Source organism: Biomphalaria glabrata, chromosome 1 (assembly GCF_947242115.1).
Source record: "Biomphalaria glabrata chromosome 1, xgBioGlab47.1, whole genome shotgun sequence".
Lineage (NCBI taxonomy): Eukaryota > Metazoa > Mollusca > Gastropoda > Planorbidae > Biomphalaria > Biomphalaria glabrata.
This window is the reverse complement of record NC_074711.1, coordinates 11,084,562-11,102,524: the sequence shown is the minus strand read 5'-3', so window position 1 is coordinate 11,102,524 and position 17,963 is coordinate 11,084,562. Positions and strand designations below refer to the sequence as shown.

Genomic DNA, 17,963 nt, shown 5'->3' with positions numbered 1-17,963 from the left:
ATTCAACATTTTAAAACTAAAATGGTTTGGAGGGATTTGGTTATGAGTAGTACAATTTAAAACATGAGCGCAGGACTGATTGTCTGTTTCAACCTATCTGGGTCTGCTTTGTAAGTTAGACATGCATCAGGTAGTATATGTTCTGGTAAATCTTGACATTCTTACAAGTGTATCATAACCCCCCATAAATTAATTAATTGGCTTGCCATAGACAATGTTTCTGGCGTCATTGATTCTTGAGTGAGATTTTTTTTTGTTTGTTTTGTTTCTTAATACTGATCTTTCAAAACTGAATATTCTTTAGTAAATAGCAAGGGCAGAGAACATCTTATTCCAAATGTACAGTCGGGCTGTTTTTCAAACTACAACAAAACCCACAATATCCAGATCTGGTGTAAAGCACCCAGCTCTGTCTGCGCTGCTCTTCGTGGTTAAAGAATGTTCAATATTATCATTCCATAAGCGTAGCCACTTTAACAAGAACATTAATGAAATAAACACCAAATGGCAGACAGTGAAAACGCTGTTATGTTATTACCATGGAAAAATAAATTAAAAAAAAAACAACTTCACTTCATAACACACTTGGGGAGGGGTGACAGAATAGTTTATTTTATTATGGGCTAAGAAATGTCTAATCTACCCTGCTAGATGTCAAATGCGTTTCTCTTAAAGTGCTTGTTTCATTTTGTTATTATGTGTATAGGATCAAATATATATGTTCTCAGTATAATGCTGTTTAGAACTGGAATTCGTATAGAAACCAAAGTGTTGAGCAACACTAACATGGACTCGCTTAAAGCATTTCTTGTATTGACCTTTCTTTTTTTTTTTCATTCTCGTGAGCAAGTTATTATTTGTCTAATTCTGTCTTGTGCAAACATGTGTGTCCTAAAAGATTAGTTCTTCTACAATATGCTGCTTGCTGGCTGGGTTTTCTGCCTGTCTGGCTATTGAATAATCTTCAGCATCTTGTTCGTGGCCAGCTCCGGACTAATGTCCAGCATCAAGGGTCTGTAATAGAAGATTAAATTCTTATTGGCGTAATCTCCCTCTCTTCGACATCCCCCCCCCCCAAGCCTCTCCTCTTCCTCCTTGTGCTCCTTGCCCCTCCCCCCCCCTCGTCATTGCAGCATTGTTGGCCCCCTGATAAACCTAGTGTCAACAAAAAGCAGCAGCCATGCCGGCTTGAACAATTTCTGATGGAAGCTTTTGGCTTTGCCAATCAATAGTGTCAGTGTAATGATATGGCCTAACCTTTGAACTTCCTTGGATTTCTTGTGTTGCATGGAGACTCTCTTAAGTCGCCTTTATTGGTTTAGGCATTCAAAAGTTCAACGACAGATTTAATGATAACATTAGCATGGTACAATAGAGAATTAATAATAATAACATAGTACTGTAGAGGAATCCGTAAATGGGAAGGGTGCGATGTAAAGTGTGAGAGTTTGTTACTTTACTGAGATTGCATAGTAACTGTAATGTTTAATTGAAATATGTAAAGTATGTTGGTTCTTTTGTTTTCTTAATGCAATGAACTGTAACATTGGAAGGTTCAATTAACTTTTCATATAAGTGAAACGAACTATTTATAAGGGGGGTTAAATAACTTTCCTCTTGTATCTGGAATTAACCGTAACATTAGCGGGATCACATTTCTCTTATATCTTAATGTTGTAACATTTAAAGGGAGTTACATAATCATTTCTCTTAGGACTAGGTTATCAGGTGATCTGAGTAGTGGCCTAGGAGAGTGGGTTTAAGTATAGAGTAGGTTTAAGTATATAGGTGGTTTAATAGAGTGGATCTAGGAATACATTTTGATGGCTTTATATCATGACATTTATTTATGATATGTGTAATGTTTGTGTTTGAACTAACTACAACTTATCTTTGTTCTTTTTAGTTAGCATTTTGCCGTCTGATCACATAGTTGGCTCATAATTCTCTTTCCCTTTGACTTGTTTTAAACTAAATAGATCTAGTGTCTAGCAAATTGAACTTGTTTCTTTTTTTTTTAATCACTCATGTCTGTATCTGTATTTAATTTTAATGTGAGACGGTCATTCTAAGAACAGTTAACTCATTACTATTTCGCATGCAACCAATTGGAGAGTTCTTCCCCTTGCCTCTTATGTTCTTATTTCTGAAGTTTTTTTTTTTGTTCAAACCTAATGTATGTACTTCGAATCAACTCAATTGAGATTTGGGCAGTAAAAAAAAACAACAACCGACTATACAGTTCCCTCTTCAGACCTATATACTATAGGTACCTAGATACTATATCTATACTACATAGTAGAGGTTTTGGGACTGAACATCTGTAGTATTATTTCTCTACTTTCACTCCTTAGTATTAGTGTAATTGGTGCGTGTAACAGGGGTGTTTCTTTTCCCGCACACCTGAAATAAGGTAAAACTATCGAGGCACTCTGTGAAATTGGCCGCTGGCATGGCCAGTTAGGCTGTAGTCCCCTGTATGCACTATCAATGCCTCCAGCCCCATCCCTTCTCGCTACGCTACACCTAAGTAACTGAACTCATAGCAGAAAATACAAACTTGGCGTTCAACTTGTGACATGTCACACGCGTGCCGTGACACTACGAGAGGCCTGGGGAGGGAGAAAAAAGACTGGGTTGTCATCCCCCTGTGACAGATCGATGCACGGGCTTTAATGATGATCGTCATGCTAAGCCGAGCCAGAGAGCAGATATTACCTGCCAACTTTAGTGCTGGCCTTCGTTTGAAGGAGGGAAGGAAATGTTAAGGGGTGCATGGCTGATTGGCTAAAGTGGCTCTTTCTGTTTTAGGTAAAGGCAAACACAGGCAGCCTCCCTTTTCTCTTTCTTCTATCTCCCCCTCTTCCTTCTGTCACTCCACTCTCTCTCTCTCTCTCTCTCTCTCTGTCTCTCTCTCTCTCTTCTCTATACTACATTCTTCCTTGCTTATTTTCATTTGTTTGCTAGTATAGCACTACTCTTTCTCCTGTCTAGCCCACTCAAATTCATTCTTACTTCTTTTTTTTACAAAGCTTGTATGAATTCACTTTGTCTGTCTGTCTGGTAAAAAGTTATTACACGTTATTTCTCCCACACACACTCTTGGATCAAGCTGAAAGTTTAGCACATTTCTTTTACATTCCAACACGAGAGTCAATTAAAAAAATTAATCAATTAGTTAATTAACTATAGGAAATTAATTACTTTGTTTGATATCCCGAATAAGGGAAATGCATTGCACTTGAATGGTGTGGTGGTATAAGTTGAATTAGTTCCCTTTTTTTTGTTTGTATAAAGAAACGTTTGTTAATAACAATAAAACCTAGTTTCATAAGCAGCTGCCTGGCCTAGTGGTTACCGTGTTGGCTTGATGAGGTTGGGGAGGCTCGAGTTCGAATTCACGTTGCTCCCCCCTTTTTTTTATAACTACATTTAAAAAGTGATCACCCAGATGCCTCCTTCTGTCTCCCACCTACCCCTTTCCTACTGGTCCAGACAAGTGATAGGATCAGAGCGTATTGACATTGCGTTTAACAAAAACATTTGGTAAATAGTGTTATTATTGCTAGTCTAAATCGATTACAAATTTAATTACATGGCTGATCCTAATTGATGCAACTACACTTAATAAAGCTTTGCTTTTTTTTTTTTTGCATTTACCTTTTTTAGCGGCCCCCGAAAGGGGAAAAGACGCTATTAGTTTTGTGCGAAATGTCTGTCCGTCTGTCCGTCCGTCCCGTTTAGATCTCGTAAAATAGAAGAGATATTGAAAATCCGACTTCACAATATTTTAGACCATTCAAAGTTCTGATGCAACGGCTACTTTTTTTTTTCCTGAAAGCGAAAATTCTAATTTTTAAAAATCAATTATGCAAGCAGTTTTTTTATAAGAAAAAGCTAATTAGTATGCATTATATGTTACACCTAATTTAAGACGAATAGTAATCTTATAAACATCATTTTCGTGAACATTTTTCTATATAGCGGAAATTTTTTTTTTATTTTTTGAGAATTCGAAAATGAGATTGAACCTTTTCAAAGAAATTAACTTATTTAGTTCGAACCGAGGGTCCCGGGTTCGAATCCTGGTGAAGACTGGGATTTTCAACTTCTGAGTCTACCCAGCTCTAATGGGTACCTGACATTAGTTGGGGAAAAGCAAAGGCGGTTGGTCGTTGTGCTGGCTACATGACACCCTCGTTAACCGTAGGCCACAACGACAGATAAACTTTACATCATCTGCCCTATAGACCACAAACTAGTTAGGCCAGGTTCACATCTAACTTTACATTCACTTTCACGTATCCTTTGATCTGCGGGACGGTTGGGGCACTACACAAGATCTGTTAACCTTCTTTCTCCATTCTTATCTCTCATTTGTCTTTGATATAATTTCATTCGAATGTTCTTTCTGAAAATATTGAAGCCTACCTGGGTGGACCACTGGTCGTGCGGTTTGCGCGCTGGACTGTCGTTTGGATTTATCGACGATCGAAGGTTCAAACCCTGCCTGCTCCCATCCCCCGTCGTCCTGCGGGAGGTTTGGACTAGGAAGTAAACTATCTTCAACTCTGAAGGATTATCCGAAATATGTAAAACATTTTACTTCGGGGGCCGATTTTGAGTTTGTGTTTCCACACAAACTGTCTTTTGTAACCTTGTTCTTTCTTTCTTTCTTTTCTTTCTCGTTATGACTATAATTGGCTTGTTCTAGGAAAGTTCTAGCTTTGTGATTGCCTCTTGAGCCAAGAGCAACCTTTTCTTACCTGGTCACTACACCAGCCGCGCACCTCTAAAGTAGAGATCTATCTTTGATTTAGATTGCACTCGCTTTGAATGTACGTCCAGTCGATACGAAATGTCCCATACACAGCAGAGTTCCACACCGAGTTGTTTCCAGTAGAACCCATGACTGTCTTCAGCTCAGACTAAATGTATAATGCTACTGGAGACCTTGAAACACACCTGATCGAATAGTTCAACTCGGACCTGGACAAACTTGTTTAAATTGGGGGCGTGGTAGATTAGGGGTAACGCGCTTAGCTTGTCAACGTAGAGGTCCCGAGTTCGAATTTCGATGAAGATTGTTTTTTTTCGGGATTTTTAGGATGCCATTGAGTCCACACAACAGAGGTGCATTATCTTTTTGTTTCTTTGATTCTGTTCGGTGAATCGTTAGTTGGAACTGTTTCAAACTCTTGATTCTGCAGTACCAATGTTTTTTTTTTTTTTAAAGAGCAACGTAAACGGATTTAAACCCTAAACCTTCAGGTTGTTACTTGCTCCTAGTTAACTTAACACCGTCTTCCATTCTCTGCTCAGTGCTCACATACAGTAGTGCGCCTGTGTGTGTGTGTGTTTCATCTTATTATACACCTGACGATTGTTGAAACGTGTGTCTGTCATATGGGTGTGTGTGTGTGTGTGTTCTGTTGGCTGTTTGTGTGTAATGAATTTGCAAGGGTTCATTGCCCCGTTGACCAGACACACACACACACACACACACACACACACACACAACAACCAACACATCGCGTCCTGGTCTTGGGTTAGCGCCAGTCACTGTGTGCACCTTGATGGAACTGTTGTGTTTGTAGGGTGCCCATTTTGAGACACACTTGACAACTGATAATGTCTGCTGACATCATGGCCGCCCGACAACTGATGTATGTGTGTGTGTGTGTGTGTGTGTGTGTGTGCTTGTAGTGGAATGGTTTGGACCTAATTAAACTAAAACAATAGGTTAGGGTGTACAGAGTAAACTTTCCTCCCCCCCTCCTCCAAAATGTCATGTATCTAGTATCTAAAAACTGTGAGATTTATTGACATTCCTTATGCCCAATGGAGGCACTCATTGTACCATCATAAAGGAATTGCTAAACTAGTGTCCATATGTGTTTCTTATGGATGGTATTTTATTGTAGCGCTGTGACTGTTGCCCTGACACACCTATGGGAGAATGGCGATACGAAGTAGTCAGTCTTTCTGAAAGTCTAGCTGTTAGGTATTGTTTCTTAGCGTGAAACCATTAGGTATTGTTTCTTAGGGTATTGTTTCTTAGCGTGAAGCCATTAGGTGTTATTTCTTAACATGAAGACATTAGGTGTTATTTCTTAACGTGACGCTATTAGGTGTTATTTCTTAACATGAAGCCATTAGGTGTTATTTCCAAACATGAAGCCATTAGGTGTTATTTCTAAACATGAAGCCATTAGGTGTTATTTCTTAACATGAAGCTATTAGATTTTATTTCTAAACATGAAGCCATTAGGTGTTATTTCTTAACATGAAGCCATTAGGTGTTATTTCTTAACATGAAGCCATTAGGTGTTATTTCTTAACATGAAGCCATTAGATTTTATTTCTTAACGTGACGATATTAGGTGTTATTTCTTAACATGAAGCTAATAGATTTTATTTCTAAACATGAAGCCATTAGGTGTTATTTCTTAACATAAAGCCATTAGATGTTATTTCTTAACATGAAGCCATTAGATTTTATTTCTTAACGTGACGCTATTAGATGTTATTTCTAAACATGAAGCCATTAGGTGTTATTTCTTAACATGAAGCCATTAGGTGTTATTTCTTAACATGAAGCCATTAGGTGTTATTTCTTAACATGAAGCCATTAGATGTTATTTCTTAAAATGAAGCCATTAGATTTTATTTCTTAACGTGACGCTATTAGGTGTTATTTCTTAACATAAAGCTATTAGGTGTTATTTCTAAACATGAAGCCATTAGGTGTTATTTCTTAACATGAAGCCATTAGATTTTATTTCTTAACGTGACGCTATTAGGTGTTATTTCTTAACATGAAGCTATTAGGTGTTATTTCTAAACATGAAGCCATTAGGTGTTATTTCTTAACATGAAGCCAATAGGTGTTATTTCTTAACATGAAGCCATTAGGTGTTATTTCTTAATGTGACGCTATTAGGTGTTATTTCTTAACATGTAGCCATTATGTGTTATTTCTAAACATGAAGACATTAGGTGTTATTTCTTAATGTGACGCTATTAAATGTTATTTCTAAACATGTAGCTATTAGGTGTTATTTCTAAACATGAAGCCATTAGGTGTTATTTCTTAATGTGACGCTATTAGATGTTATTTCTAAACATGAAGCCATTAGATGTTATTTCTAAACATGAAGCCATTACTTGTTATTTCTAAACGTGAAGCCATTAGGTGTTATTTCTTAACGTGAAGCCATTAGATGTTATTTCTTAACATAAAACTATTAGTTGTTATTTCTTAACGTGAAGCCATTAGGGTTATTTCTTAACGTGAAGCCATTAGATGTTATTTCTCAACGTGAAGCCATTTGATGTTATTTCTTGACGTGAAGCCATCAGGTGTTATTTCTTAACGTGAAGCCATTAGATGTTATTTCTTGACTTGAAGCCATCAGGTGTTATTTCTTATTGTTCTTATAGCTACCATGTGTCACTTCATCAAGTGCAGCTTGCGTTATATCTAATGAGTATTATGGGTAGATATTTGATGTCAACTCTTACTATAAAAAAAAACAATACATGTGTTTATGTCTAAAAAACATAAATTAGAAAAAAGAACAGTCTTAGATCTGGAGAGTATCTGTTACTGTTTCTTAAGTTTTCGAACAATCTGTTACACAAAATACAGAAATGATCTGTTAGACCCTGATATTAGCTGACTTCTTTAAACAAAAAAAAAGGACTTTATTGGAATGTTCTCTTATCATTTTGTTTTTCATTTAGGCAAGTGACAGTTTAGACTTTCCAATATACCATAAATAGGTAGATGTCAAGATGTCATTATCTCATTAAGAGTAGGCCAATGACTGTGAAATCAAATATGTGTCCGAATAAACACAAAACTTCAATGGCATCCTCTTAGTGAGGTATGAAAGGTGTTGGGGTTTACTGCACTTTTAATAAGAATACATTTGTGGGATGTGTGGTTGGGTGCTATAGAACGCATGGCTACTTATCAGGGGACTCGATTTCGAATCCCGACTCGAGTTGGCTTGTGTTTGCTGAGCGCCCAAAGGCCGCACGAAAACCTTCTCCCAGATCGCCCCTCTCCCCATCCGTCCACAAAAGAAATGATAGTGCACTGAGCATGCTGTATCATGACGGAAAGCAGTAACAACAAATAAAACTTTCCTCTTTTACCTTAGAGTTGGCGCCCTTTTAGTTGAGATTCATCAAGAAAAAGAAGACAACAAATCAGCAGCAAAGGTTTATACCATGTGAATATTCTTAAGTTCAGTGAAATATCAAGATCTATTTTGATGACGACATTTAAAATAAATTAACATCACATTGAAGTGAAAATTAAAATACTAAAAAGTATAACCGAAAAAAAAAAAACACGCTCAGTAAAAGCCTCCGCCCCTCCCACTTTTTTGAGCATTCTAAGAGTCACAGTACCGGTACTTCTTCTGTATGTCAAATGAACGTGAGCCAGAGGAAATGAAAATGACTTGGTGCGGTTTAAATAACATTGTAACTTTAAGACAGAAGTTATACGTTTGAGAATCACTGGTCTATGCTGAACTAATTGTGCTACTTACTCTGGAACTAATCTCGACCAACATAGTTGTAGAGTTGGTGTCCGTTTAAGTAATGAGAATTCAGTTTCTTTCCTGGGGTCACTATGCAAAATTAAATTTATCTTCCAAAACTTTGTGTTTATTTTCTTATGATTGGTTTTAGACTTTAAAGACTTAGAACTTGGTGCATTGGATTAAGAGCAGAACTGTTTAGACCTGTGTTGTTTTAAAATAATGAGAGAGAGTAAGAATTTATTCCTTGTGATGTCAGGAGATTTGTGACTGGAAAAGCTTTAGAGAATGTTACAACTGGAAATTAAGATTTTAAATAAAATATCATTAAAATTGTAAGAAATAGTTGTGTTTGTTAAAATGTTTGTGTAAGACAGCTAAATGATAATTTGCGAAGTCAATGATTACAAACATCTGGTTTTACAGAAAATGAAATCAATTTCCTGAAAGAGACAGAAGATATGATCAGACTCCAGAGGGAGATCCCAGGTACCCAGTACTACAACAGCGAGAGACCTCGGCCCAGGCCTCGGCACACAGGTCAGTCTTGATTGACAGTCCATTGCTGCATTGACACATGGATGTAGTTGTTTTTTTTCCTGCCATCCCCATCCCCTCGGGAAGAGCTAGTGTTGTGTTTGTTGTCTGTTACGCTCATATCTCGTCAATGGAAACTGTTCATCTATTGGGCAGTAGAGAGACAGGGTTGAAATTGAATTTTCAGTAGCACTATACATTCTGGAAATAATAGTAAAGGGGACACGTTTTAACGCCTGCACTCTCTTGACTCTTTTCATACATTCAGCAAAGGAGCAATTGATATTCTCTTTTGACACGAAAAATAAATCCAAGAAGAGAATTGAAGGGAAATTGTAAAGCGGACACAACTAAAAGATCTAGGACTCATTCCAAGTAGGTTTGTAAGTTGCCAGATCTTACGTTGTTAAAACGTATAATGTGTGACAAGATGGCCGACTTCGTTATGCAATCTGCTGAACATTTGACATGAATCAACGCTTTAGATATTTCTTGTTCAACTTTTACTACATTTAATCATTGAGTCTATACGTTTGTTAAAAGATGGCAGTGATGGGTGGTATACTTTTGTAACAATGGACTTTCGATTTTCGTATTTTCAGAACGAGGCCAATGTCCTATATCCAATGTGATCCTAATTCCACTGTGTAGCCGGAGACATTTGTTTAAGGGGAGAATTAACAGTAATCCTCTTTACGAAATAAAACATTTTGTAGTGGAAATCATGAAAAGAATGAACACACACAATAAAGACACAATGTAACTTAATTTCAATACTAAATTCGCAAAAGTAGACCGAATAAACCCGCTTATTATCTTTCATTAGATCGCAAAGGTCTAAAAGGGGGGACTCTGCTTTTTTTTTTACCATTTCAAAACACGCTTCTAAAACATCTTGAAAAACAAACTACTAGAATTAAAATGTACAATTTCCAAGGTGAACAGTTTTGACATTGACTTGATAGGAACGTAACAGATTGACAAAACAAACACAAAACTTGCGCTTCCTGAGGGGCTTCGGATGCCAGAAACACACATGAGAAATTTAGGTGGCTATTGTTAGTACTATTGAAAATTATCATCGCTTCTCGAAACGAATGTGTAAGTAAACATATTGTGTACACATCTCTTGAGACCTTGACGCATTCAATTACTTAACAACTGTCTAGTGACAAATTATATCACGGTTAGCGCAAAAGCAACTTCCATTGGTACATTTGTTTTTAGAAATGTGAATTCATTTTGGAAATCAGAAATTTCTTGACCTATATGGGAATTGTTCGTAATGCGAACATGACGTCATTGAACTAGTGATAGTGAACTATAGGATCCAGGAGCTGGGAGTCTTATATTTATTATAGACCTGTCTGTCTGTCCAGCAGTTGCTAGGGAACTGGGTGTGTAACAGTTATTATTGACCTGTCTGTCAGTCCAACAGGTGACAGAGTTGGGTGTCAACAGATTCTATAGAGTTGAGTGTCTTAACAGATTCTAGAGGTTTGAGTCTAGTGTAGTTCACTTCAGGGTGTTTGTAGTTAAAATGCAAAACTTGTTCCTAACGCTGAAGGATTTGATCGCTTTGTTCGGATTGCAGACCTGAAGTATTCGCTTGAAACGTAGTCGAGATGTCACTGGAACTGACAAAGTCTTTTATCACTTAGAAGTGAAGCTGAATGAAAACAGTTATTGGTCTCCTTGATCTTACTGCGACCTTGACACGCCAACAAGACGACGTGGAAAACGTCTGCTGAATCAATGAATCGTTCAGACCTTGTGGTGCAATTAAATTACGCGGAGGTTTCCAGTGGCTGAACCCACTCCAGATTGACTTTTTTATCAGCGGTTTCAAAGAAGGATTTTCTGCTCTATGTGTTTGTGCTAGACGTTTGACATTTCGAAGCAGCTTTACTTACGGTACACGCAGCATTAGTCTGGCAATGTTAGCCAAGGAGGGATCAATGCAGCTGAGCGTGAAGTCCATCCCCCAGCCCGCTCCCTGAGTTGAAGTGGATGAGGATGTCGTTTAACACTGTCAGCTGTCTACGTGAGCTTTAAATGAACCTCGTTTTGAACAAAGTCAGTGTTATAATAAACAAGCGTGGAGGGACGCATGTAGCGCCCTCTTCTATAGATGGGCTCTTGGCTAGAAGAGACTAGTTTATTTTGCTGGATGAGAAGTTGGGAGCGAGAGTCCAGAATATAATTAAAGGATTCATTTGACGTCATTCAGATAGAGATATATGAATTGTATCCTATAATAATTGCACCACATATATATTATTATTTTATGTGTAATCATCAATTGACCTCTGCTCAAAACTAAATGACACGACATGAACACGTGTTTTCTTCTAGGTAGAACTCATTCAATCTAATATAGAAACTATAGGACTAAAGGATCTTCTTTACAAAGCTTATTTGTATCAATGCACTCTGTCTCTCAGTCTAAAATGTTTGTACACGTGATTTCTCTCAAACTCATTCTCGGATCAAGTTAAATCTTTGTACAATTATTCATTGGCATAGACAAGACATGAATCAATAAAAAAAAATTAACAAATTTGTCAATTAAGTACTGGTGATTAATTATTTGGTTTGATAACCAACAAGGGAAATGAATCCTTTAGCATTAACAGATATGGCTAAATATGTAGGGTTTGGTCGCATTCGTTCGTGGTTTGGGCTGTGTGCTTCCAAAACTGCCAAATAAAGCTTGGATTAATGATCAAGAGTCCAAAAATGATTATCGCTCACGCGTCAAAAGACCCTTAAACGCTCTGTGGCAGCCTTGGTTGAATAAGTAACATCAAAATGTCAGCCTATTTTAAGAAGGCGACAGCATAATTTTGGATGAAGTAAATTCTGTTTTGTTTGTTCCCAGGGGCTTCTCGATCCATGCCGACCTTGCCTTTAGAGCAAGAGATCGAGGTCTCTCTAGATCGTCTTCTACAGCAGCAGATCATCCACTGTAACACGAGCCAGTCTTTTCTGCGGACATCCTCCCTCCCTGCCTCAGATGGAGGCTGTGACGAGGGGCGCCAGAGCCGCGAGACGGGCAGTTTCGACGAGAGCAGCATTGACGGAGGCGCCTCTGACGTAGATGGCGGAGCCCCGAATTCGATCAGGCCATCCACCTTGAGGCCCCCAACGTTGTCTGGGGAGGAGTTGAGCACCAAGAACTTAGCCTATAGCGTGTTGGGTAAGTGATACATTGACAAGTTGATGCATTGTGTGTTAACAAATTGCCTGTTAATAAATAGCCTGTTAATACCTCCTCATATCTCAAAACATTATATGTTGATAACTAGGCTTCGATTTTATTTGTTGTATTTTTTGAACTTTTTAAAAATATATGTTGTATCTCTTATGTATTTTGTAAACGGAAACAAAAGCTTATTGGCTTATCCGATCGTTTTGTGCGTAACTCTTTTTCAAGCTGTAACAGAAGTCTGCTTGAATCTTGGAAAATCGCCCTTTCTGTCTTGAAAAGTAACGATCTTTAGTTTTCAAAGTTTTCAATTATGCAATCCCATTTTTTCGGATTTTAAATAGAATGGTCTATTAATTACAGAACTATATATTTACGCAAATCTATGATATAAAACTATTTCCTTTGAGTTTCCATGGAGATGACAACATATGTCACCATTTGACAATCCTAGATAGATGGTGGTGGCTGCCTGGTCATGTGGTATGCGCGCTGGACTGTCGTTCGGATTAGTTGATGGTCCAGGGCTCATAGCCTGCCCGCTGCCACCCCAATCCCCCGTTGTCCTGCGGGAGATTTGGACAAGGAAGGAGTATTCGAAACTTGTAAAACATTTTACAAACAAACAAACATCTAGATTCTAAATATTTCAAGCCTGTTGTTGATAATCATTTCTATAGTCATTAAATAATAATAGATCATTTGCCATCCCATCGGTAAAAGGGAACGGCATTATCATTGAGATCTATATCCTTTATATTATATGTTACATACGTTTGATTTGGAAAAAAAATGTAGTTCTTATAACTTCTTTACAAAACAACACCTTGTTTCAGTTTTTTGAAGTTTTCCCGTGTTCTGAGCTATACATATCCAGTCTATGTAGGACTGTGTTTGTGTACTTGAGACATTTGGGTGCATTTCTGGTGCTGACAAAAAGAAACTGTTTGCACGTGAAAAGCTATTTCACTAAAATACCAGGAACAATGTAAAAAGGGCAAAAGAAATCTTTGGATATCGTTTAAAAAAAAACAAACGACAAAGATCAAACTGTAATAAGCTTTCAGAAAGTGATACAAGTCAAGTGTGACCTTCACCTTGGGTAACAAGCAAACACGCTATTGTCAGTCACGCTGCTGACGGCTTGATTTTATTGCATCGGTGTACAACTAATTTATATGAAGTGTGTGTGTGGGATAAGCTACTCAATGGAGCTACAGATTTCCTGTTTTATCTATTGTTAAGATTCGGAATTGAATAGGTCTCTTAAACAATAAATCTTTGACATTTTATGTCTTTTTTTTATATGTATATATAACGTTAACTGCGTTACAGTTGACAAAATATGTAGGTCATAAGTAGGTCTGCGTAGGCTACTGCATTCATCCTTAGTATTCAAACTCGTTTATAATTCCTGATCCCTCTCTCTTCTGTCTGTCTTTCTATTTTTTTTGCCTACCATCTCCTTATTCTATGTGTGTGAGTGCAGCCCATCCTTACAACTAGTTCACCACTTGTATACGTTCCATGCATACTGCATAGACCTGATTAGGTTACTGTCTGTTGGTTTTATTTCATGTCTATATTGATATTGTTTTATAACAATCCTGCACAACTAGTTGGGTCATTAGTCTCTTCTTCCTCGTTTCATTTTCATCTTAGAGCGTTCAGATGACTAGACCAATATATGAGATGAACTGCGCAGTGGTTTCCAAATCAGGCAGCTCTCCATATAGTTTGTTTTTTTATTGTTTTTTTTTTTTGGGGGGGCCACTAGGGCCAGTATGTAGGAATTAAACGACATGTTTCTCTTGTTCAGAGATGAAGTCCTTTATGTTGCAGACAAGGGAGCTGTGGTTATGTCCCCTGGGTCACGGTCACCTGACTACCATGTTTACGTTAGTTACTTCCAGAAGACTGAGTAACAGCTCCTCGTAGTGCGTTTGCTTGTCACACTTTCTGGAGTGTTGACAGCGGTGCTCCCCAAGCCACGCGGCTCTCAGCCCCCACGGCTCTCAGCCCAAACTCCTCGACCGGCCTTGTCCCTGTGGCACTAGTGTAAACCCCCTTGTGATTGCGAGTGTTTATGTTTTTCATTTTCGACCTCAGAATACGAAGTTAGAAGAGATTCATCAGAAACAGGTCAGAGTGAAAGGCATCATTGTGTGTGTGTATGTTTGTTGGTGTGAGTATGTCTGTGTACTGTCTGTTCTTCCACTTTGCAGAATTGTGTAAATTTGTTAGAAAATACTGCTCCATCTCCACAAGTATTGATCCATCACAGTTAAAAAGTACTGCTCTGTCACAAAAAAGTACCCCCACCCGCAACAGCTACAAAGTACTTTTTACAGACGTTTTTTCCCATAACAGTTTTAAAGTACTGCTCCATGGCCCCATCACAGTTAAAAATTGCTGCTTTATCACACAAGAGTACTACTCCATCATCTAAAGCTCCGTAACAGTTACAAAGTACTGTTCCATTTCAGAAAATACTGCTCCTTAGCAGTTACAATGTACTATTTTATTACAATTAGAAAAAGTTGGAATTGAACATTGTGTTGGATCAGATGTTAGCTAAACAAAAGGCACATTGTTTGTAGATTGTTTTTAAATTCCTTCTCTGGTTTGTGAGCTGTTTAAGAATTCAATCAAAGCTGGGTGGAATCTGGTTATTGAACTATTTAATAATTCAATCAAGGCTGGATGGAATCTGGTTATTGAACTATTTAATAATTCAATCAAGGCTGGATGGAATCTGGTTTGTGAACTGGTTAAGAATTAAATCAAGGCTGGATGGAATCTGGTTTGTGAACTGGTTAAGAATTAAATCAAGGCTGGATGGAATCTGGTTTGTGAACTGTTAATCAAGGCTGGATGGAATCTGGTTTGTGAACTGTTAATCAAGGCTGGATGGAATCTGGTTTGTGAACTGTTAATCAAGGCTGGATGGAATCTGGTTTGTGAACTGTTAATCAAGGCTGGAGGGATCTGGTTTGTGAACTGTTTGAGAATTAAATCAAGGCTGGATGGAATCTGGTTTGTGAACTGTTTGAGAATTAAATCAAGGCTGGATGGAATTTGGTTTGTGAACTGTTTAAGAATTCAATCAAGGCTGGATGGAATTTGGTTTGTGAACTGTTTAAGAATTCAATCAAGGCTGGATGGAATCTGGTTTGTGAACTGTTTGAGAATTCAATCAAGGCTGGATTGAATTTGGTTTGTGAACTGTTAATCAAGGCTGGATGGAATTTGGTTTGTGAACTGTTTAAGAATTCAATCAAGGCTGGATGGAATCTGGTTTGTGAACTGTTTAAGAATTCAATCAAGGCTGGATGGAATTTGGTTTGACCTTTATGCACTATGATAAACGTAATTCAACGCAGATGTCAGGAGGTTCAAAGAGTTCCAACATTTCGGTGACGACTTATTTATCCTGCTCACCTTCAAGTCTCGCTGGCGTGCGTGCTTGTGTTAGTGTGTGTGTGTGCAAAGGTTCCATGATAAATGAAGTGAGCCGCCATCAGTGACAAGACTCTAGAGTTACAGTCAGGCTTGGGGGACACGGGCCATCCATAATATTGTAGCATGTGAGCCTGTCTAGACACTTCCCCCCAATACTTTTCTACAAGAGTGTGTGTGTGTGTGTGTCTAGAGTGTAGGGTTTTGTTCAGCTCAGGGTATTTTTTTAAATACCCAATTCTATTTTCAATGTAATGGTTCTCAATCAGGACATTGGGATTTTCCCTTTGATCCAATGAAGCATTTGTCTGTACTAAGGGGGTCACTTTCGTCCAACATTTCGGTCATCCAGACACTGTCACTAGTCCAGCTAATTGAACGCGATAATAATTAGACATCACGTTTCTAAAACAAAAATAAAATTAAATGTATTTTTAAAAATGCGTTCAATTATTTTTGGAATCTTTCGAATGTTCTCGGCACACACGCCAAAAGACATGGATATATTTAAACATGAACTTGGGTTGATTGGATTAAATTTGTTAGGAGAAAACAGGGGTTGTTTAAGCGTAACTCTGTTTAGATCAAAGTGCAGCCAGTGCGGCTTGCCTCCCTTGCTGGTGCCAAAGGTGGGACAAATTACAGTACACAAAAAAAAAAATTTGCTCAAAATGAAGACAGGAATTTAGTTTTCGGAATGTGTAAACTTTGAGTGACAGAATACTGAAGCCTATGTGCTAGAGAGAGAGAGGCGTTGAAGTGCTCATATCGATTTTTAGACCCTCATGCCCTCTCACAGCCAGGACCTTGCTGTAAAATTCCCCCTTTCAGACCTTGTGGTCTATAGGGCAGATGATGTAAAGGTCATCTGTTTCTGTGGCCTACGGTTTAACGAGGGTGTCATGTGGCAAGCACAACGACCAACCGCCTTTACTCTTCCTCCAACTAACGTCAGGTACGGTACCCATTAGAGCTGGGTGGACTCAAGAGGCGCCCAAGGATCCTGAAATTAAAACTCCCAGTCTTCTCCAGGATTCGAACCCTGGACCCCCAGAAGCCAAACGCTTTACCGTTCAGCCACCGGGCCTCCAGGACCTTGCTGTGGACAATAGGGGACCTCCCTCCCCCCCCCCCCCCCCCGTGCCCTTTTTGCCCATTCCACGTAATCTTCTGACACCAAAGACAAATGTATTTAACAGTATTCTCTGCTTGGGTGGGTAGTAAGTCTTTACAGATGGCGTGCACTGCATTAGTTGCCTGCTTTAGTGTGCAGAATGGAACATTGTATGGATAATATAGAGCGTAGGCCGCGTAGGCCTACAATGTGACTGAACCATATCTCTCTGTTAGATAAATAAAACGTGCGCCGCCTCGAATTGGTTGTGTTACAGTATATGCTTTGTGAAGTTTTTCTTCTATCACTCATAGAAATGAAATTTACAAATCTCAAGGTTTGTGCTTTGTGATCTGCTGCATCAGATAAATCGAAATGGCCTAGAAAAATAATAGCTCTCTGTTTTTGATAGCGTAATTGACTGACCACCTGTCTTGTACAGCCGACTTGATGTACACCTGGCTACATTCTTCCCATTTCTCTCTTTTTTTTTTTTTTTTTTTCAGCATGTTGGAAACAAAAAAAAAAGTTTTCTTTCATGAATTTTAAACACATTTAATAGAAGAGATTTACTTGCGGTTCTAGCTATGTAAATACAAACATGAATTCCAGAACATATACCCCTAGCACGTGTCATTGTGACCTTTTTACCAAAACACAATTATTCTTCCCCCCCCCACACACACACCCAATTTTTTTTTTTTTTTTAGGAAAATAAAAAGATTTCGTGCCCTAGTAGACCTAGAAGCATATCAGAGGCTACTAGATTCTTAATCAATGTGGAATGGGGAAATAATTACCTTTATATTTGTACTCTTAACGACAGGTGATTGAGAGTAAGGAATAGTTTGTTTTTTGTTTTGAAATGAGCAATGTTTAGCATACAATGTGTCTCACTCTAATGACATAGTGTCAGGTTTCTGGATTTAATTACGTGTTTTATAGATTAGTATTAATGTTTATCATACAATGTGTCTCACTCTAATGACATAGTGTCAGGTTTCTGGATTTAATTACGTGTTTTATAGATTAGTATTAATGTTTAGCATACAATGTGTCTCACTCTAATGACATAGTGTCAGGTTTCTAG

At 38.1% G+C, this 17,963-nt stretch overlaps 1 protein-coding gene across 12 annotated transcripts in view; it reads left to right on the top strand.

Annotated features, from left to right (window-relative positions):
• Positions 1–17,963, top strand: part of LOC106071145 (A-kinase anchor protein 13-like) — a 160,546-nt gene that overhangs the window by 59,646 nt on the left and 82,937 nt on the right. For all 12 annotated transcript variants that reach the window (XM_056021580.1, XM_056021542.1, XM_056021596.1 and 9 more), the window contains 2 exons: positions 8,982–9,095; positions 11,974–12,291. In XM_056021580.1, coding sequence (XP_055877555.1) covers positions 8,982–9,095; positions 11,974–12,291 — 432 coding nt within the window. The remainder of the gene's footprint in view (positions 1–8,981; positions 9,096–11,973; positions 12,292–17,963) is intronic.